Here is a 23815-nt window from a genome sequence, read left to right on the forward strand (position 1 = left end):
GAAGAAAAGATAACGCCGGATTCAGAAAAGTGGCATTTACACCAGGTCAAAAAAAATTATTGACATTGACAATTACATTTTAAAGAAGTATTCCCATCTTGGACATTTACACTACCGTTCCAAATTTGGGGTCACCCAGACAATTTTGTGTTTTCCATGAAAACTCAAACTTTTTTTAATCAAATGAGTTGCCAAATGAATTGAGAATCTAGTCCAGACATTGACAAGGTTCGAAAAAAAGATTTTTATTTGAAATAATAATTTTCTCCTTCAAACTTTGCTTTCGTCAAAGAATGCTCCCTTTGCAGCAATTACAGCATTGCAGACCTTTGGCATTCTAGCAGTTAATTTGCTGAGGTAATCTGGAGAAATTTCACCCCATGTGTTACGATCGCAGGCGCAGCGTGGCTTACCAGCCCCGTTCCCGTGTCGTCGAACTATAACGACGACGGGGTATGCGTCCCAGGTGATCGTGGAATGTGGACCCACTGGACCACAGGGGTAACCCGGCCTACCTGGACAAGGGAAAGGTAGCAACCGGGGTCTGTGGACAAGATGGCCATATGCAGGACTAACAGACACTGCACAACTTTAGGTATGAAGAAAAATAAAGTTTACTGAAAAAAAAGCAAAAACATAGAAACACCGGGTTCTGGAATATGCACATCATAAAGGAAGCACCTCTCAGGTTGAGAGGCGAAGCAAGAGGTCATCATGGGTTGATGCAGTCCAGGATTGTCTGGCACGGGCATACTAGATTGGCCTCTCTCTCGGGCCTCGGGCGTAGCACAGACTCAGCAGGTGAACGTCAGACACGGACCTCGGGCAGACTTCAGATGATGGCAGAGGTCATCACGGGTAAGACCCCAGGGAACTGGCAGGACATCAGAACAGGACTCGAATAGCACTGGTCCAGGAATGTTGGCACTACAGTACCGGGCATAGGCTGGTCAGATCCAAGACAAGGGGAACGGTACTGGCTTAAGAGCACAACTTGGACCACCAGAACCACAGACTGGACATCAGGAACACAGACTGGACATCAGGAACAGCACATCTGGAAGAGGTCGTCAGACACCGGACATCAGGCCGTGGACGTCATGCTCCGGATGAGAGGCCATCAGGCTCCGGACATCTGGAAGCGACCTAGAAAGGAACCCCAGCAGTCTGGTACAAGCCCTGCAGGGTTGGACTGGAACCGGCAGGGAATTGCACCGAATCCCCAGCTGAGCACAGAGTGGCAGAAACTCGGCGAACACACCGGACTCCTACTTCCAAGATGAACCCTGGTTAAATCACAGCAAGTCAGATAGCAAAGAGTCACAGTCACTGGGCACAGGGTTCAAGACACGGAAGAACCTCAGGAACATCACACAGAGGACACAGTTCAGACAGTGTCAGGAGCAGATCCAGGATTCAGGGAAAAGACACAATGTGGACAGGCCTGGATATGCAGCCTCCAGGAAAGGCGATCTGGGTATTATGCCCCCAGAGCAGGCCAAGATACAAGATACATTTCACACAGGGACAAAGAGCAACAGCTCCCCCAGAACTGATCAAAATCAGAGCAGGAGCTGAACACAGAGACTCACGTTGCAAGGTTCAGGAACTCAATGCAAAGTTCTGGCAACCCCCCAAAGGTGGAGGGACCTTTATATAGGAGCTGCCACACACCGATAGGCTGGAGCAGCAATTGTAGCACACACCCATTCCTGATAAAAGGAGGAGAGGTGTGGCCGGGTGCACCCTAAGCAAAGACAAACACAATCAGCGATGCAAAGGACACCTGGGAGGAGCTGAAGCTTGAACACATGTTGTAAGTCATGCAGAGTGCAGCGGACCTCATTAACCCACGGGTGGCTTCCCACAGCGACTGCCAGGGACCACACGTGCGGGTGGTCATGCAGCGCAGCGGAACCACGCACGCATGTACGGCTACGCAGCGGAGCCGGGCACTGAGCAGCATACACACAGATATAACTGACAACAGCATTCCAGCTCATTAGAGGGAAAAGAGCAAAGGGTTAAAGCAGAGATGCAGAGTTACGCCGTGAAACAATGTCCAAACACAGCGGCGTTACACCATGCTTCTAGAAGCCCCTCCCACAAGTTGGTTTGGCTTGATGGGCACTTTTTGTGTACCATACGGTCAAGCGGCTCCCACAATAGCTCAATGGGGTTGAGATCTGGTGACTGCGCTGGCCACTCCATTACAGATAGAATACCAGCTGCCTGCTTCTTCCCTAAATAGTTCTTGCATAATTTGGAGGTGTGCTTTAGGTCATTGTCCAGTTGTCGGATGAAATTGGCTTCAATCAAGCGCTGTCCACAGGGTATGGCATGGCGTTGCAAAATGGAGTGATAGCCTTCCTTATTCAAAATCTCTTTTACCTTGTTCAAATCTCCCACTTTACCAGCACCAAAGCAACCCCAGACCATCACATTACCTCCACCATGCTTGACATATGGCGTGAGGCACTCTTCCAGCATCTTTTCAGTTGTTCTGCGCCTCACAAATGTTCTTCTGTGTTCCCAAACACCTCAAACTTGGATTCGTCTGTCCATAACACTTTTTTCCAATCTTCCTCTGTCCATTGTCTGTGTTCTTTTGCCCATATTAATCTTTTCCTTTTATTAGCCAGTCTCAGATACAGCTTTTTCTTTGCCTCTCTGCCCTGAAGGCCAGCATCCCGGAGTCGCCTCTTCACTGTAGACGTTGACACTGGTATTTTGCGTGTGTTATGTAATGAAGCTGCCAGTTGAGGACCTGTGAGGCGTCGATTTCTCAAACTACAGACTCTAATGTACTGGTCTTGTTGCTCAGTTTTACTCTGGTTAGAGCCTGTTTGTGCTCTCCTCTGAAGGGAGTAGTACACACCGTTGTAGGAAATCTTCAGTTTTCTGGCCATTTTGAGAGTTTAATGGAACCAACAAATGTAATGCTCCAGATTCTCAACTAGCTCAAAGGAAGGTCAGGTTTATAGCTTCTCTAATCAGCCAAACTGTTTTCAGCTGTGCTAACATACTTGCACAAGGGTTTTCAAGGGTATTCTAACCATCCATTAGCCTTCTTACACAGTTAGCAAAGACAAAGTACCATAAGAACACTTGAGTGATGGTTGTTGGAAATGGGCCTCTATACACATATGAAGATAATGCATTACCAACCAGATGTTTGCAGCTAGAATATTCATTTACCACATTAACAATGTATAGAGTGTATTTCTGAATCATTTAATGTTAGCTTCATTGGAAAGAATTGTTCTTTTCTTTCAAAAATCAGGAAATTTCTAAGTGACCCTAAATTTATACACGGTAGTGTATGTAGAGATCTTATGCAGGATATTTGTCTCTAGGACCACACCTAAATGAAAAAATGGCACCCCTGTCTGGGAATGGAGAGGTGGCAGCACATACTCAGCTATTTTCAAAATTTCCCATAGAAGTGAATAGAGATGAGATGTGCGCAGCCAATTTTCAGATATGCTGCGGGAATGCCCCTTTAACTAATGTACAGAGCAAGGCTGAATTCAGACATCTGAGTATGGACCATGATGTCCAGACTGGTCTATTAAGCTGCTCAGTCAGATTTCTGAATTCGGCCACACACTATAAATACTTTTACAAGTCTGGAATTAAGTTATGTCATCTACTCCAATCACATCTAAAGCTGCATTCAGATTTTCACTTTTTTCCCCTTGCTGAATTTTACAGAACATTCAGAGCCCTGGGGTAGGTTGAGAGTTCCAGCCCTACATGGGGCTACTGTGGGTGTCAGAGTTGGAGCAGCGCTGTTATCAGCCTCCATGTCTTGTCACATGCCCGAGGCCGCTCTCACTCCCCGAGCTTCACAGTTTATATAACATATTTCCAAGTTAATTTAAGGTCAGAGGAAAAGGGAGAGGACAGGAATGGGGTCTCTTTGAAATCCAGCAGCTGGGACTCATTTCCACTTCCCGTGGGGTAGCGGCATTGCTAGCAGAGACTGTGCTTGCTAATGTGCACTGCAACCACAATCCCTTAAAGGGGAAGTGTCCATAGAAAATTCATTTTCACTGACCCCAGTGCAAAATTTTGAAAATACACACGTTTTTCTGCAAAAAAAAAAAAAAATTTTGCAAATAATTTTTGCACTTTAAAAAAAAAAATAATAATAATAGGGGTGGAGCATATCTGAAGGGGTGTGGTCAACAACACATTAACAGATTTATTATAATTTATGCCAGAAAGTGTTTTAAATTATAGCGGAATTTTACCCCAGATTTCAGATTGTGCCCCAACTTGTGTATCGTAATCAATTTGTTGAAGTCGTATTTAAGACGAGGGTGGTTGTGCTCTTCTTCTGTAACTCCTCCTGAAAAAATTTACAACTTGGTGTTGCCACATAGGGACATGCCTGTGCCTACATTTTTGTTTTTACGTAAATGCATGGATTTGAGGGCTAAATATCATGGGTTTTGTTTAAAATTTTGGACCGTTTTGTTTTCTATAGTCTCCATGTTCACTGCTTATTTCTGGCTGCAGAATGAGTTAACTATGAATCCATCAGCGAACTCGTCCTAAATGACATAAATGACAGGGGAGTCTCTAACTGTGTATCTGTCTTTTTCTGAGCAACTCTCTGATCTATGACCATAGACCACATCAAAGTTGAATGCGCGGAGAATTAAAGAGCCAGTAAGGCCGGGGTCACACTAACCGACACAAAATACGGTCTGTAGTTTACACGCGTAATACGGATGAATGACCCCTAAATAGTGCTCCGTATGTCATCCGTAAGCAAGGTGTGGTTGCGTATTTTGCGCCTGTCTGCATCCGTATGTAATCCATATGGCATCCGTGTGCAATCCGTATGGCGAGATTTTCTCGCCGCCTTGCAAAATGGACATATAATGGAGCCCTATGAAAAGGTTTCTAACAGAAACGAAATAATAGATATAGACACATAGAATGCATATGTGTATATATATATATATATATATATATATATTTATACACACAAGTCATTAAGACAAACATATATATAATATATATTTATATTTCACAGAGTTCTTCATAGCAGAGTAGCCACCAATTAAATTGCCGGCTTCTATCAAATCATTCCCCGACCCGACATGAAATGACACATGGTTTACATTCAGTAAAGCATTTCATTTCATGTTTTTTAATATGTCCCTGACTAATGATTAGATGAGGGTTTGTGTGCAAAATTTGGGAGTTGTAGTTGTTGTTTTAAGGGGTTAATTCGCTGTTAAAAAATGTGTGGGCTTCCCATTGCCCTGTAGCGGTTAATGTCACCATTCGATTGTAAGGTGACATTAACCCTTTGTTAGATTAACCCACTCGCCACCGCTATAGAGCAATGGGAAGCCCACGCATTTTTTAACAACGAATTAACCCCTTAAAATAACAACTACAACTCCCAAATTTTGCACACAAACCCTCATCTAATTATTAGTCAGGGACATATTAAAAAACATGAAATGAAATGCTTTACTGAATGTAAACCATGTGTCATTTCATGTCGGGTTGGGGAATGATTTGATAGAAGCCGGCAATTTAATTAGCGGCTATTCTGCTATGAAGAACTCTGTGAAATATAAATATATATATATATATATATATATATATATATATATATATATATATATATATATGTTTGTCACAATGACATGTATATGTATATATATATATATATATATATATATATATATATATATATATATATATATATATATATATATATATATACACACATACACACATTATATATATATATATATATATATATATATATATAGAGAGAGAGATATATATATATATATATATATAATGTGTGTATGTGTATATATCTATATAATGTGTGTCTATATCTATTCTTTCGCTTCTTTATTAAACCTGTCAGTGTGAGATTACTGTATAGCGCACTGAATTGCCGGCTTTTGTAAAAGACACCGGGTGCGTATTTCTCGCTAGTCACATGTGTGGTCCGTGTGTAATGCGTATTTTTTTGCGCACCCATAGACTTGCATTGGCGTATTAGGCGTAGTACGCTGACAATCGCAGCATGCTGCGAGTGGCACGGACCGTAGAATACGGACGAGAAATATACGGCTGTTGGGAGCTGCCCCATAGAGAATCATTGGTCCGTGTGTAATGCGTGCTTTTAACGCCTCTCACTCGTCCGTATTCCTCTCTAGTGTGACCCCGGCCTAAAAGAAAAATACTGCAACATTTTTAATGAAACCAAATTGCTAACATTATTTTTATCCCTAAATACTTACATTTATGTAAAAATTTGTCCCCAAAAGGTGGACATCACACTAACGTCTTCCATAAACAGTAGCTAAAAATTAGCTTAACCTGTCAATTTCAGCAGGACCGACGACCATATAGCGAGTACAGGGACCCTTCCAATTCTTCTAATGTCCCACAACTTTTTACCTATCTTTTACCTGGCTTTTTACCTATTTTGTTACATTACAACTTGTTCTTAAATATTTTTGTAATCCGATTTGTGTGTGATGTATCAGCACTAAATAGTCTAAGTTGGTGAAGTGTAAAAATATAGGCATAAATTACATTTATTGGATCAAACAAATACAAATTGGCATGTGTATATGAATTCACCCCTTTTACGATGAAGCCCGTAAAAATTTCCATTGCAAGCAATTCCCTTTATAAGTCACATGCTTAGTGACAGGACGTCCCCCTGTGTGTAATCTAAGTGTCACATGTCTGTCAGTATATACACTTCACATTTTCTGAAAGGCCACAAAGGCTGCAACACCATTAAGCAAGAGGCACCACTAACCAAACACCATGAAGACCAAGAGATCTCCAAACAAGTCAGGGACAAAGTTATTGAGAAGAACAAGTCAGGATTGGGTTATAAAAAGTAACCAATCAGGACCATCAAATCCATTATCCCCAAGTGGAAAGAACAAGGTGCTGCAACAAACCTGCCAAGAGAGGGCCACCCACCAAACCTCTTAGTCCAGGCAAGGAGGGCATTAATCGAAGAGACAGCACAGAGACCAAAGGTAACCCTGAAGGAGCTGCAGAATTCCCAAGCAGAGACTGGAGTATCTGTCCATACAACCACAATAAGCAATATGCTCCATAGATGTGGCCTTTTTGGAGCAGTGGGCAGAAAAAAAGCCTTTACTTACACACAAAAATTGTAAGGCTCGTTTCGAGTTTGCCAAAAGACATGTGGGAGACTCCACAAATGTATGGAGGAAAGTTACATGGACAGATGAGACCAAAATTGAACTTTTTAGCCACCAAGGTAAACGTTATGTCTGGCGCCAAACCAACACAGCTCATCACCCAAGAACACCAACCCCACAGCATTATGCTGCCACCACTATGTTTTACTGTGAGGATGTTTTTTAGCAGTAGGGACAGGTAAAATAGTCCTAGTCAAGGGGAAGATGGATGGTGCAAAATACAGGGATGTTCCTGAGCAAAACCTGCTTCAGTCTGTCAGGGATTTGAGTCTGGGACAGAGCTTAACCTTCCAACAAGGCAATAACCCAAAGCATACTACTAAAGCAACACTCGAGTGGTTAAGGGGAAATGTGTAAATATTTTGGAGTGGCCTAGTCAAATCCCAGACCATAATCCAATTAAAAATTTGTGGTCAGACTTGAAGATTGCTGTTCACCAGGGGAAACCACCTAACTTTATCCCAGTGGCACGATGTGGAAAGCTCATAGAGACTTAAATCAAAGTGACGTGAAGCTGTAATTTCTGCAAAAAGAGGCTCTACATAGTACTGACTTTAGGGGTGTGAATAGTTATACAACTGAAGTTTTCAGTTATTTTGTCCTGTTTGTTTGCTTCACAGTAAAAAAGAAAACCAAATGGTAACAGTTGTAGGCATGTGCTTTACATGAATTGATGCAACACCCCTCCCCCAAAGAAAAAAAACAATGAAATTGCAGGATGTGAGGAAGCAAAACACCAAAAATGCCAAGGGGTGAATACTTTTGCAAGCCATTGTACATGGAGTGGAAACTACTTTTGTCAAAAATACAGGGGTTGTCAACCAGTTTCTCCAACCATGAAAATGGTGAATCTGCCGAGGCTTGACACCATATTACTGTGTACTCAACCATTAGGATCCTGTAGGATCATACAGAACCGTCGGAGATGTACCGGACACCATACTTGGCGCATAATAACGTTTTTCCCCCCTTTTTGTCCTCCAGGGTTTGTTCCGAGTCGCTCCCTCAGCTTCAAAGTTGAAGAAATTGAAAGCTGCTCTGGATTGCTGCGTTGTGGACGTAGCCGAGTATTCCGCTGATCCCCACGCCATTGCAGGTCAGTTTTTGTCCCACTAGGTGGCGCAGTGATTAGCAGAAGGCAACCACTAAAATCATCAGGTACTAAGGCGGGGTACAAAGATGGTCTGGCCTTGGATTTGGGGTGCACCGCAGGTTACAGCGCGCTACATGTGGATGCCAGCCCAACAGATTAGCGTCATTGAATAGGGCTAATCCTCATGGCACATGATACTCCACATCCACGGCAGAAAGCCAAGTGTGGGCCTTTGTTGCATGGGACATCCTCTTATACTTACGCTACCCAATGTGTCGGCCCCTCTAACAGCTAAACATGCCCTCATTGTTGTCTAAGCCAAAGCTTCATTAACCAATCCAACATCCGTCAGCTGGAAGTGGCGCACACGTGTAAGCATCCCCCTTCACTTTATCACAGCTCTTCTCTGTTGTCAGGTAAGATATCATCACCATTGCTGACATTGTACTATTTGTTTCAGGGGCATTGAAGTCTTATCTCCGGGAGCTTCCTGAACCTCTCATGACTTTTGAACTTTATGAAGAATGGATCCAAGCTTCCAAGTAAGATTATTGTCTGTGCTTATTTTTTCATAAACCGTTTATCTCCTTGACAATATATCACTTTCTAAGTACTTTTACCATGTCCATATAATACATTAGTTATCTCAAATTATACTTCAGAGCTGCACTCACTATTCTGCTGGTGCAGTCACTGTGTACATACATTACTGATCCTGAGTTACCTCCTGTATTATACTCCAGAGCTGCACTCACTATTCTGCTGGTGCAGTCACTGTGTACATACATTACATTACTTATCCTGTACTGATCCTGAGTTACATCCTGTATTATACTCCAGAGCTGCACTCACTATTCTGCTGGTGCAGTCACTGTGTGCATACATTACATTACTTATCCTGTACTGATTCTGAGTTACATTCTGTAATATACTTCAGAGCTGCGCTCACTATTCTTCTGGTGGAGTCACTGTGTACATACATTGCATTACTTATCCTGCACTGATCCTGAGTTACATCCTGTATTATACTCCAGAGCTGCGCTCACTATTCTGCTGGTGCAGTCACTGTGTACATACATTACATTACTTATCCTGTACTGATCCTGAGTTACATCCTGTATTATACTCCAGAGCTGCACTCACTATTCTGCTGGTGTAGTCACAGTGTACATACATTACATTACTTATCCTGTACTGATCCTGAGTTACATCCTGTATTATACTCCAGAGCTGCACTCACTATTCTGCTGGTGCAGTCACTGTGTACATACATTACTTATCCTGTACTGATCCTGAGTTACATCCTGTATTATACTCCAGAGCTGCACTCACTATTCTGCTGGTGTAGTCACTGTGTACATACATTACTTATCCTGTACTGACCCTGAGTTACATCCTGTATTATACCCCAGAGCTGCACTCACTATTCTACAATTCCAGAAACATCCCATTGACAGGCATGGCGCTCTTTTTGGGAAAAAAAAGTTGTTCTTGCATTTATATAATCCTCCGTGATCGGGTGGATCTCATTGATTTCCTCTTTCTCTTTCCTTACTCCTTAGCATCCAGGACCAGGACAAGAGGCTGCAGGGTTTGTGGAACGCATGTGAGAAACTTCCCAAATCCAATTACAACAACTTCAAGTAAGTGCGGAGTAAAACCGGTGCTCCAAGTTAGGTTCTTTTACACTTATTGTGTTTTGCAGGCCGTTTTTGTGTCCGCAATAGATTTCTATAGGGCTGCAAAAGCGGCCCGCAAAAATTTGTCGAAGTGCCATTCGCTGTATGGCCATGAGGGCCGTATTTACGCCCGTGAAAAAATATCCAGCTTGCTCGATATTTTTCACGGCTTACGGACACGGCCCCCAGTGAAATTAATGGTGCCGCAAAAACAACGGAAGCTTGTTTGTGCGGTACATCTTATTTACAGAACGCCGTTTTTTTTACCAACTTTTCAAAACCCATCACAATAGAAAAACGGTGATCCTAATAAACGATTTTTGCGGCAGACCGTGAACATTACGTCAATATGGCTCGCAAACACGGGCTGCAAAAAACACGGGAAGTGTAAAAGATGCCTTGTTAGACGTGCCCTGTCCTGGACGATTTGTGCCAGTCGGGGCCGGGGATCTGTGTGATCCATCGATCTTCGCACCCTTTTTGCTTTATTACTTTCTTTTGTTTCTCGTCTTTGCTTTCCTTTCAGGTACGTGATCAAGTTTCTGTCTAAGCTGACGGAATATCAGGACGCCAACAAGATGACCCCCAGCAACATGGCCATCGTACTGGGACCTAACCTTCTCTGGCCACAGGCTGAAGGGTAAACGCTCAGGTTTTTCAGCAAAGTTTGGGGTTTTTTTTAACCCTTTCAGGGTGCTATTTTTTATTTTTTCTTGCAATGTGCTTGTAGCTATATTAGCTTTTTGGGGGGTGACATTTAGGCTGTGTGCACACGCTGCGGATTTTGCTGCGGATCCGCTGCGGTTTTGGCCGCTGCGGATCTGCAGACAGTGTACAGTACAATGTAAGTCTATGGGATTTACATTCTGCTGTGCACATGCTGCGGATTTTTAACTGCGAAAAAGCTGCGGTTGTGTTACTTTTTAACAGGTTTCACTGTAAGTGACAGTCGTTCTGTGGGTTGGTATGATCGATTACAGCAATACCACTTTTTTCTGTTTATTATTATTGTTATTTGTATTATTTATTTTGTTTTGTTTTTTTCCCCTTTTAGCAATTTTTTTTCCTGTGTCGCTGTATTTTATTATTATTATTATTATTATACATTTATATAGCGCAATTTATTCCATGTCGCTTTACAGGGGAAAAGGGAAATATAGACAAGTACAATAAACATGTGCATAGGTATTTTGAAACCTATAACTTTTTGTTTTTCTGCATGTAGCTGTTGATTTTTTGTGGTATGATTTTTTTTTTTTTTTTATAGCGCCATTTTGTTGTACGTATAATGTGCTGAAAAACTTTTTTGGAGGCAGAGGAACGGGGTATGGGAAAAGAACTATTTTACAGCTGTTTCAGTTTTTTTGGGGAGTTACTTTATTTTGTTTGAGTGACATATTACTTTCATTCTGTGAGGCAGTAGGATTATGGCAGTACTTTAAATATTTTTTTTATGTTTTTTGTTACTTTTGTCCAAAAAAATAAATCAATAATAATAATTAAAAATATATATTTTTTTTTTTTTGCTAGGTGCAATCATTATGTTAAATTTGTGAGTTTTTTTTTTTTTTTTTTTTTTATTACAGTAAAGACTGAAAAGGGAAAATAACTTTGTACTTGAATATTCTTTTATGCTTTTGCATTTTTTGACGTTGTGCTCAACTTTTTTGTACTTCTTATTGTAATCACGTTTTGGGGACTTGAACTTTTATTTTATTGTTCATGATCACCCGTGTCCTATTTGCTCCGAGGTCTAATCAGAGCACTAAAATTACAACCATAGAGTTATTGTTAGACCCCCCCGACCACCATGACTACATGTCGCTCCTGACGATTAGGTTACGGGGGTAGGAACTGCTATAAACTGATAGAGAGCCCCTCCTCCTATCTAACCATTTAGATGTCACTGTCACTATTGACCGCAGCAGCTAAGGGGTTAAACTACAAGGATCAATGTTCTGACTGTCCCCTGTAGTTTAGTTGTGTGGCGTGAATCAACATGGTGCAGGAATTACACGCCGCTCATGGTGGATGTAAGGTGATGGTAATTGACTTAGCCAATTGGTAAATGTAGTTTTCTGAAATCAAGTATTTGCATTTTTTTTAATTCATTTTACTCTGTGCATAGTAGACTTAAAAAAAACAAACAGTTGTTACCTAGAAACCATTAGTAAGCAGGCTGCTTGCTACCTAGAAACCATCAGTAAGCAGGCTGCTTGCTACTTAGAAACCATCAGTAAGAAGACTAATACCTAGAAACCATCATTAAGCAGGCTGCTTGCTACGCAGGCTGCTTGCTACCTAAAACCCATCAGTAAGCAGGCTGCTTGCTACGCAGGCTGCTTGCTACCTAGAAACCATCAGTAAGCAGGCTGCTTGCTACTTAGAAACCATGAGTAAGAAGACTGCTACCTAGAAACCATCAGTAAGCAGGCTGCTTGCTACTTGGAAACTATCAGTATGCAGGCTGCTTGCTACTTAGAAACCATGAGTAAGAAGACTGCTACCTAGAAACCATCAGTAAGCAGGCTGATTTCTACTTGGAAACCGTCCATAAACAGGGAGATCTAATAATGACTTTCTTCTAACAATAGCATGACTAGCCAGAAACATATCAGCATATTGATACAAAACATAAAAATAACATATAAATGCATAATATCTGCCTGGCTAAAGAAGTGGGTGTAATTATGCATATCATCAGGCGGCACATCACAATACTTTGTGTTTCTACCATCAGTGTTCCTATCAGATTTGCAACTTAAATATAGAAAAAACTGATAAATAATTACAGATCCATTGACAGTTTCCAGTTGATTTTTCTGTGTTTTCAATTCAATAATTGCAACTTTTTATGACTCGTGTAATTAACCTTTTCATTTTTTGTAGCAATATCACCGAAATGATGACCACAGTATCCTTACAGATCGTAGGGATCATTGAGCCTATAATCCAACATGCTGACTGGTTCTTCCCAGGCGGTGAGTACAGACTACACATGATGACTTGGTTTATGTTGTCTAGTGCTCAGTGTCAGGCAGCTGTCAGTAAGTCCAGTGTCGATGACAACGGACAAGGATTTTTTTTTTTTTTTTTTTTTTCTTGAACAGAGATAGAATTTAATGTGACAGGTAATTACGGCAGCCCCGTACACACCAACCACAATGCCAACTACAGCTCCATGCCCTCTCCGGATATGGATCACTCGGACCGCAAGCAGCATGACCAGGCTAGGCGACCTCTCAGCGTGGCGACCGATAACATGATGCTGGAGTTCTACAAGAAGGATGGGTATAGCATTTTATTCTATTAAGTGTCGCGTCTCATTATATTATTGCTTGGTATAACATTTTTTGTTCTATATGTTTTTCTTAGGAAGATACTTTATCTATGATGTGAGAAATTGCATTATAGGACTTTGGATAATTTGTTTGTTGTGTCTGACGATATGCTTACTGACTGTTTCCAATTGTGACCAGCACATTTGGGAATGCTTGGTTAGCCAATCACTGACTGATGTGGGTCACCGATGTGACAGTGATGTTGTGAGGACAATTCCTGTCGGTTCCGAGACAGGATCAGGAAGTTGAGGCCAGCAGGGATCGATAAGCATCGGTACATATATGATACTACCCCGTTCACCCTATGAGGTATATAAAAAAAATTATAGTTACTGTACAGATCATGAAAAATGGGTACTTGAGTGATTAATTTTACAACTGCCAGAAGTGGAAGGAGACTGACTGCAGGACTTAGTTATTGATGCCAGATGGGGAAAGGAGACTGAAAAGGTAAAAAAAAATGGAGCTTAACTGGGTTGTTTCTCAAGTAAAAATTATAAATACTGTACAGATCGTGAAAAAATGAGTAATTACCGGGGTGATTAATTTTACAGCTGCCAAAGAGGAGAGGAGACTGATAGAAGGATTTAGTAGAGGTTATATTTATTGCTGACAGATGGGAAAGGAGACTACCTAAAAAGGAGCACAAAAATTATCTGAAACATACTGGAGACTGCATTTACACTTGGAGGAGACTGACAAGATACAATATTTACTGCTGTATTGGGAAGAGGAGACTGATTTGAGAACTTACCATGTAATATATTTACCACTGCCAGAGGATTAAAGAGACTAAATTGGAAACTTGCTGGGAACTATATTGCAACTGCCAGAGAGGAAAGGAGACTGAATTGTATCTTACTAGGGACTTTATTTACAACTGCCAGAGGTAGAAGGCGACGAACAGGGAATAATCTTTACAGCTCATATTGGGTAAAGGAGACTGGCGACTTACTGAAGGCTATATTCACTGCTGCAAGAGGAGAAAGGAGACTGACTAGGGAACTTACCAAATATTATATTTACCAATGCCTGAGGGTGAAGGAGACTAAATTGGAAAACTGACGGACATTAAATTTACAACTGCTAGAGAGAAAATATGAATGAATAGGGGCTATATTTACATCTGCCAGTGTGTGAAGGAGATTGCTAGGGAACTTTCAGAAGGCTACATTTAAAGGGTAAAGAACACTGACTAACGTACTGCTTACGATTTTTACAATTGCCAGGAGGGGTAAGGAATCTGACTAGGGATCATATTTACAGCTGCCAGAGGGGGGAGGAGATTTACTAGGGTACATACTGGGACTATATTTGCAGCTGTCAGAAGGGGAAGAAGATTAAGTTGTAGTGATGTTGAGGCGGGCAAGCTAAAGACCTGTAGAGGTCAACCTGCCAAACTGTTTGAGCAGGACTAAGTTGGGATGAGTTTTTAGCCAGGAAAAAGTAGAAATTGTGCAAATGTTGAGGAATTGAAATGCCAGATCTATTAGGAAGTTGATTTAATGATATAAAATCAAATCTGCATCCCAACTCATTATTAGGCTGGTTTGTAAAGCTGCCAGACAGAGATGGAGCTGAACTCTGCTTTCCTCTTTTCTGCAATCACTTGCCAAGTATTGAGCGCTGTTCTGCTGGAGACATATGATCTCAGATCGCCTACTGGGCGTATTGAGACGGCCGCTTGGTGCCCGCCTGGAATAGGACGTCGTGTGGCTAAGACTGCATTCCATCTTCTAAGAAAAGTTTAGAGTTTATCGAGATGAAAAGTGAAACGCCTGTGAATTACCCAGATCTCCCGCGGAGAGGAATGTTTCACAGCAGTGTTTCAAGCGAGATGCTGGTGGGTGGTGACTCACAATCATGCCGATCGTTCCTAGCCGAATGGCCACTGATTAGTTTATGCAGTCGTTTGTACAGTTGATATATCAGATCTTGCAGCGAGGAAAATGTTAATAAAAATCAAAATATTTGCCGCTACATTTGTGTAAAGGGTTGTCCACCTTTGAGGACTTTTTGCATATTTTGGACTAAAGATAATTTTTTCAATTGGGTTTCATGAAACACTATGATACATCAGGCTTTTACACAGACTTTGTTTCCGTGCACAGTCAGCTTTGATGTGATCTGTGGTCCTAAATCATCTGGGAATGAGCTCGCTGACAGATTCTCAGCCTGCAATACAGAGGTTATAGAAGACAAACCATTTAATGAAACCCAATTGCAATAATGATTTTTAGATCCAATTACATGTATTTAAGTTAAAAAAAAAATTGTCCCCAATGCTGCGGCATATATTGAATGGATTGGGCCTTTGAGCAAATATTAAAATAGTGGGCCTTCCTCCTTTGAAGGTTTTCACTATACTGTTCCCTGAGATAGGATATCTGGTGCGTTTTTGTTTACAGCTTCTAGGGTCGGGTGCCAAAAGACAAGTTTTCTGTAGCTTCCAAATTGACAAACAATGAATGCAACTTTGGTAGGAAGTACAGCTCTGGAACACAAACTTCTGCTTTAACATGTGAATGACTGTTTTTTATATATGGACAAAAGAAAAACACAGCACATATATAGATAAAGCCATAGATTAGACACATTTTACAAAACATCTGTAACGTGAACAAAAATCCACATTATGACCTTAGTTTTGTCCAATTTTCTTATTAACATATGACATAGAAGGAGAGCAAAGAGTAAAAATTCAGGCATGAAGAAAGAGACAAAAAGAGAAAAGTAGACAGGGGGAGAAATGAAAGTGTGAAGTAAGGGAAAAAAAAAAAGGGAGGATGCGATGGGGGAGAGCACCACCCCAATCCAGGCATTCATTCCACCAAATACCCAAATGACATTCAAGTCTGAGGGTTAAGTTGCAGAAGGCTACCATATTCATTGGAGTGCTTGAATTCCATCCAATAGAACCATGTTTTATAGAAGGCCTCATATCTACTCTAGAGAGAATCCATCAAGTCCTCCATGTACATTAAATCATTGACCTTAGAAATCCAGATGAACAGGCTAAGTGGATTATCTTTCTTTCATAACAGTGGAATACAAGCTTTGGCAGCCATCACCAAAAATCTTAGTAGAGACCATTCGTAGGAGGAAACAGAAGTCTCGCAGAGCTGTAGAAACACTAGTTCAGGGCCCATTTCAGAAGAAATGCCTGTCATTGAACTGATTATGGTTTTCACTTTAGTCCAGAATGGTTGTAAAACCGGACAGGACCAAAAGATATGAAGGAAATTTCCCTCACCTGATCCACATCTCCAACACTTAGGGTCAGTAGATGGGAACGTTTTGTTTAACTGAACCGGAACCCTGTACCACTGCGAAAGAAGCTTGAAATTCGCAACCCGAAGCCGAGAATTTATGGAAGATTTATGCTCCAAGGACAACACACTTTTCCTTGTTCCTTGGAGAGAGTGATTCCCATGTCCTCTTCCCTTTATGTTAAAAATCTGGAGGGAGGATGATCCACTGGAACAGTGCATGACAGATCACCCCCTCACCCATACAAAGAGTTTCAAAAGCGGAAAGGATTCATGTGTATTAAGCGTAGTTTGGAAGAGAGCAGAGTTGGAGAGAACGCTAGGTGCCCAGTGGCAATGGGTCAATAATAGCTTGAATTGCCTCAAATGAAGGCCAATCATTATCTACACCAATCCAATCTGGAAGCCCCTAAATTTTCCCTGATAGAAAGCAGAGGGTGGTTATAAATGGTATATCCTCTAACTGGGTCGCTGTGACCATTGGAGTACCGCAGGGTTCGGTGTTGGGATCTATTATCTTCAACATATTTATTAACGATCTGGTAGAAGGTTCACACAGTAAAATATCGATATTTGCAGATGATACAAAACTATGTAAATCAGTCAATACAAGAGAAGATAGTATTCTGCTACAGATGGATCTGGATAAGTTGGAAACTTGGGCCAAAAGGTGGCAAATGCCGTTTAACATTGATAAATGTAAGGTTATATACATGGGAAGAAGGAATCAATATCACCATTACACACTGAATGGGAAACCACTGGGTAAATCTGACATGGAGAAGGACATGGGGATCCTAATTAATGATAAACTTACCTGGAGCAGCCAGTGCCAGACAGCGGCTGCCTAGGCAAACAGGATCATGGGGTGCATTAAAAGAGGTCTGGATACACATGATGAGAGCATTATACTGCCTCTGTACAAATCTCTGGTTAGACCGCACATGGAGTACTGTGTACCGTTTTGGGCACCGATGCTCAGGAAGGATATAATGGAACTAGAGCGGGTACAAAGGAGGGCAACAAAATTAATAAAGGGGATAGGGGAACTACAATACCCAGAGAGATTAGCAAAATTAGGATTATTTAGTCTAGAAAAAAGATGACTGAGGGGCGATCTAATAACCATGTAAAAGTATATAAGGGGACAGTACAAATATCTCTCAGAGGATCTGTTTATACCAAGGAAGGTGACGGTCACAAGCAGGGCTGTGGAGTCGGATTCATGGAGTCGTTGCTTATTTTGGTGGAGTCGGTATAAAATGGACCGACTCTGACTCCTAAAATATATAATAAATTGGGACCGACTCTGACTCCTAAAATATATAATAAATTGGGTACAGTAATTCAATGCAGAATGTACTGAATATTTTTTCATAGGAATTTGGGAAAGTTATGAAATGTCCTATAAATGGCTGTTCTATTCCTGATTTAAGGCTACATTCACACACAGCGTTTTTCCTGCGTTTTTTTGAGGATACATTTTTCAGCTGCAAAAGCATATCAGCTTTTTAATAAACGGCATCACCTGAAAGGTTTTTGAGCTCATAGATAATGTTTTTAATAACAAAAGCAGATTAGAAATCTTCTCTATCCATTTATCTATATCTGTCTATCCATATCTTATCTGTACCAAAAAGAATGAAAGCCGGGTAGCACACAGACTAACGCTCCTTCTTTTTTTTTTTTTTTTGGCACCAGTCAGGTACACCTCATAGCTGCCCAAAAGGATGCCCAGGACAGGCATTGCTCATCTTCAGTAACACATCAACATCAACTGATAGTTGGAATAAATAGACTGCATTCATCACCACATCTTCTTAAGGTGCAGGCTTTATTTTCAAGTGTAGGGGTGTGCAGTATGAGGTTCTGCAGCAGCTGAGGTGTGCAGTATGAGGTTCTGCGGAACAGTATGAGGTTCTGCCCCTCCTAGGTTTGATCCTGGCATCGCCCATGGTGTGACTGTATCCTGAGGATAAGTCATAGTGATATATATATATATATATATATATATATATATATATATATATATATAATATACACAGTACAGACCAAAAGTTTGGACACACCTTCCCATTCAAAGAGCTTTCTTTATTTTCATGTTTATGAAATTTGTAGATTCACTCTGGAGGCATCAAAACTATGAATTTACACATGTGGAATTATATAATTAGCAAAAAAGTGTGAAACAACTGAAAATACTGTATGTCTTATATTCTAGGTTCTTCAAAGTAGCCACCTTTTGCTTTGATTGCTGCTTTGCACGCTCTTGGCATTCTGTTGATGAGCTTGAAGACGTAGTCACCGGAAATGGTTTTCACTTCACAGGTGTGCCCTGTCAGGTTCAATAAGTGGGATTTCTTGCCTTATAAATGGGGTTGGGACCATCAGTTGTGTTGTGCAGAAGTCTGGTGGATACACAGGTGATAGTCCTACTGAATAGACTGTTAGAATTTGTATTATGGCAAGAAAAAAGCAGTTAAGTAAAGAAAAACGAGTGGCCATCATTACTTTAAGAAATGAAGGTCGGTCAGTCAAAAATTTGGGAAAACTTTGAAAGTGTCCCCAAGTTCAGTGGCAAAAATCATCAAGTACTACAAAGAAACTGGCTCACATGAGGACCGCCCCAGGAAAGGAAGACCAAGAGTCACCTCTGCTGTGGAGGATAAGTTCATCCGAATCACCAGACTCAGAAATCACAGGTTAACAGCAGCTCAGATTAGAGACCAGGTCAATGTCACACAGAGTTCTAGCAGCAGACACATCTCTTCAACAACTGTTAAGTGGAGACTTTGTGCAGCAGGCCTTCATCGTAAAATAGCTGCTAGGAAACCACTGCTGCTAAGGACAGGCAACAAGCAGAAGAGACTTGTTTGGGCTAAAGAACACAAGGAATGGACATTAGACCAGTGGAAATCTGTGCTTTGGTCTGATGAGTCCAAATTTGAGATCTTTGGTTCCAACCACCGTGTCTTTGTGCGACGCAGAAAAGGTGAACGGATGGACTCTACATGCCTGGTTCCCACCGTGAAGCATGGAGGAGGAGGTGTGATGGTGTGGGGGTGCTTTGCTGATGACACTGTTGGGGATTTATTCAAAATTGAAGGCATACTGAACCAGCATGGCTACCATAGCATCTTGCAGCGGCATGCTATTCCATCCAGTTTGGGTTTAGTTGGAACATCATTTATTTTTCAACAGGACAATGACCCCAAACACACCTCCAAGTGCTAAGCATCTCTGGGAACGCCTTCAAGACTGTTGGAAGACCATTTCCGGTGACTGCCTTTTGAAGCTCATCAAGAGAATGCCAAGAGTGTGCAAAGCAGTAATCAAAGCAAAAGGTGGCTACTTCGAAGAACCTAGAATATAAGACATATTTTCAGTTGTTTCACACTTTTTTGTTAATTATATAATTCGACATGTGTTAATTCATAGTTTTGATGCCTTCAGAGTGAATCTACAATTTTCATAGTCATGAAAATAATAAAGGAAATGAAAATAAAGAAAACTCTTAGAATGAGAAGGTGTGCAGCCAAAATACGGAGACTATATCTCAATCTGCAGTTGCCAGTCGATAACCCAGGTGGGAGGGTGATAGCCTCACTTGATGCCCATAATGCCTTTGACTCTGTAGAATGGTCATACCTGTGGAGAGTGCTGCATAGTATGGGCTTTGGTCCTCAATTTACAGCGTGGATTCAGCTATTGTATACTTAACCCACAGCTAGAGTTAAGATTAATGGGGTAATGTCTGCGGGAATACAGCTGCATAGAGGAACGAGGCAAGGCTGTCCATTGTCACCGCTCCTGTTCGCTATTGCGCTAGAGCCATTGGCGGCTGCTATTAGACGCAACAAGGCAATAAAGGGGTTTCAATATGGCGATTTGGAGGAAAAGGTGGCCCTGTATGCGGATGACCTTTTGTTATTCCTAGGGGACCTCTCGGCTTCATTGGATCATGCTGTGCAGACCATTGAGGGGCTCGGTGAGATCTCAGGACTGACCATAAATTGGTCTAAATCAAGCCTATTTAAAGTGGACAAGGAGGTGGTATGGACTCAGGAAGATATAGGGGCCAATAAACTACAATGTGTGGAAATGTTTAAATATTTGGGGATACAGGTTTCCCTACCAGTGACTGAGTACCTTAATACTAATCTAGTACCCCTAATGACAATTCTAAGAACTAAGGTGGACACTTGGAACAAATTACACTTGTCGGTGGTGGGAAGGATTAATCTACTTGAAATGGTTTTAATGCCCAAGCTTTTATATATATTACACAACTCCCCAATCTGGATACCGCAGAAAAGGTTCGGAGTGGTGAATTCACTGTTTAGGGACTTGGTATGGGGTAAGAAACAACCTAGAATAAGGCTGGAAACCTTGCAAAGACCAAAGGATGAGGGGGGACTGGCACTACCAAATCCGGAACTGTATTTTTTAGCTGCCCAAAGTCAACATCTCAGAGGGTGGTCTAATCAAGAGAAGGCAGGCGTCATCAGAGGAGTGCTGGAATACGTCTGACTGTCCAAGATGTGGGGGTCTGATGCCGGAATCCTTCATATGATGTGGACTTGTCCCAGGCTATCTGCATTCTGGTTTAATGTCATTGACAGAATAGAAGGGTCTTACGGAAGTGTTATACCCAAAAACCCATTGGTCTGCATACTGGGATATGTGGAGGAAATTGAAATAGTTAATAGTGCAAAGCTTGCTATAGCCAGACTACTATATGTAGCAAGGAAGCTGATTGCGAGGAGCTGGATCAGGAAAGAACCACCTTCTGGGAGAGAGTTTGTGAAACAAGTGTCTTGTATCATCCGGCTGGAGGAAAGATATATGCTAAAAGAGGCAATTCTAAATCCTATGAGAGGTTGTGGAATCCCTGGTTACAATACGGTACAGTTAACTGATGGGAATGTGCTATATTTTACAATGCTGGTGTTGTGGATAGACCATTAATACCCGGACATAGGAACACTTCTGTTTTGTATGGTTTGATTGATAATATGGGTAAAGAGGATGACTAATGGTAAATTACGGTGTAAGAGGAATCTTATGGAGAAAAGAGTTATATATGCTGTTTACATGGGGGGGGGGATGAGAGGGGGGGAATAGGGATGTTCAATTTGTAAATCTATTGTTTGTGGAAGATTTACTGTATATTCTGTATTTTGAATTCTTAGTAATAAAAATCTATTTGATAAAAAAAAAAAGAATGAGGTGTGTCCAAACTTTTGGTCTGTACTGTATATATGTAATCGATATTACATAGTGTATTACATATTTACAATTTATTACAGTTTTTTGTGTTCTAAAGTTGTATTATAATAAATATATAATGTTCTAGCTAAATATCTTGATTATTGGATCATAGAAATGATTAAATGTCTGATGTTCACATTGTACTACAATACATTTTTCACTTAAATATAAGCAATATATGTGGGAGTTGCAGTCGGAGTCGGTGTAAGGGAAATTGAGGAGTCGGAGTCGCAGGTTTGGCTTACTGACTCCACAGCCCTGGTCACAAGGGGGCATTCTCTGCGCCTGGAGGAGAGAAGGTTTTTCCACCAACATAGAAGAGGATTCTTTACTGTTAGGGCAGTGAGAATCTGGAATTCCCTGCCTGAGGAGGAGGTGATGGCGAACTCAGTTGAGGGGTTCAAGAGAGGCCTGGATGTCTTCCTGGAGAATAACAATATTGTATCTTACAGTTATTAGGTTCTTTAGAATGACGCAGATCTGGGGATTTATTCTAAGGGAGTATAGGCTGAACTGGATGGACTAATGCCTTTTTTCGGCCTTACTATATATGTAGATCCAAAGTCTGAAAACAGGGTCTGACAGACCAGGGGAGAATTCGGGAGAGCCGATAATAGGAGATAAAGGAGATGGAATGGGAAGGAGAAGTTTGCGAATCTCTGGACTGAAGCAGCAATAGAGTGTAGTACTAATTGTAGGATGAGATTTCAACGACGTTTCGGTAATGGAAATAGAACGTAACCGGGGGAGAGCGGCTATAGTGACCTCTGAAAAGCTTTGTTCTATTTGTACCCATGGCTTCACCGAAGCATGCCTTCACCTATCTATAACTCTAGACATATGAGCAGACAGATAATGTTTTTATATCCGGAAGGCCCAATCCACCTCGACTTTTTGATCTACATAGGAGGGATCACTGGAGTCTAGGAAATACTGGAATTTGACCTTTTTAAGCCATCTCCATTTACTAACATTAATTTTTCGGGTGTGGCTTTCCTTTATCTCTGACACTATGGTGCAGGTGTGCACTTAGTCTCCTCTTACATCCTAGGTCTTGACCTTCAGTCCTATCCTCTCTAATGTTTCTCCAGTAGTACGCTCTAGAACCTTCCCACATCCTTAGGAAAATTCATAGTTATTTGGGTGGTTACCTTGGTAATGCTATATCTTTATATTTTTATGTTTAGTCGAGCTCTGGTTGACGTACATTGTTCAGATATTTTGCCTTCTGCATTTTCTTCTGGCCTCTTCTACTCCATTCACAGCTAAAGCGGAATTCTGCTAGTTTCCTGATAAATTTCACATCTCACCCCCTTACTGGTTCAGTGTCTGTGGTTAATTGTAGAACTAGTTGCTTCATAGTGGTCGACAATACAGCCAAATTGTGTTTTGTAAGTGGTGCCCAGCAGAACTCTAAATGCAGCTCTGAAGGTCAGTGGAGTATAAGACATGATGTGACTTAAGATCAGGTAAGTAAAGTGTTTCCAGGGAAGTTATACCTAAAGGGGTATGCCCACCTCAGACATTTACGGCATATCATATGATATCCCCTCTGGTAATTGTGCGGGGGCTGCTCATACTTGGCTCTCTTAATTCACCTTTACGAGAGTTCTGAAATTTGGCGCTTGCTTAACTATTTTTTTGGAACTCCCATAGAAGTGAATTGGGAACACTGCAAATGCAACAGCTCACCGTTGCCGTTTTGGTGCAAGACCTGTCACATAGGACACTGTCTCTTACACAGTCAACCCAAAAACATCTTTTCTGACAATAATTCCCCATCCATGTCTCCATATAACAAAAGACGGGTCCCGTCATTTGCCCCAGACCTCACCATCTCTAACGTTATTTGTATTTTTGTCCATGCAGCCTTAGGAAAATTCAGAGGTAAGATGTATCTCCTGGATGTCTTCCCCCAAAATGTGTGGTG

The 23815-nt window shown here is 41.3% G+C and overlaps 1 protein-coding gene across 9 annotated transcripts in view; it reads left to right on the top strand.

Annotated features, from left to right (window-relative positions):
* The window catches only part of ARHGAP44 (Rho GTPase activating protein 44), a 160485-nt gene that overhangs the window by 114088 nt on the left and 22582 nt on the right, over nucleotides 1–23815 (top strand). For 6 of the 9 annotated variants that reach the window (XM_073559646.1, XM_073559649.1, XM_073559650.1 and 3 more), the window contains exons 11-17: nucleotides 8217–8328; nucleotides 8786–8867; nucleotides 9888–9968; nucleotides 10531–10644; nucleotides 12894–12985; nucleotides 13115–13295; nucleotides 23755–23772. In XM_073559646.1, the coding sequence (XP_073415747.1) occupies nucleotides 8217–8328; nucleotides 8786–8867; nucleotides 9888–9968; nucleotides 10531–10644; nucleotides 12894–12985; nucleotides 13115–13295; nucleotides 23755–23772 (680 nt within the window). The remainder of the gene's footprint in view (nucleotides 1–8216; nucleotides 8329–8785; nucleotides 8868–9887; nucleotides 9969–10530; nucleotides 10645–12893; nucleotides 12986–13114; nucleotides 13296–23754; nucleotides 23773–23815) is intronic. The other 3 variants (XM_073559651.1, XM_073559647.1, XM_073559648.1) reach the window with 1 other exon arrangement.

Source organism: Dendrobates tinctorius, unplaced genomic scaffold, assembly GCF_039654945.1.
Source record: "Dendrobates tinctorius isolate UK_male_01 unplaced genomic scaffold, ASM3965494v1 ptg000014l, whole genome shotgun sequence".
Classification (NCBI taxonomy): domain Eukaryota; kingdom Metazoa; phylum Chordata; class Amphibia; order Anura; family Dendrobatidae; genus Dendrobates; species Dendrobates tinctorius.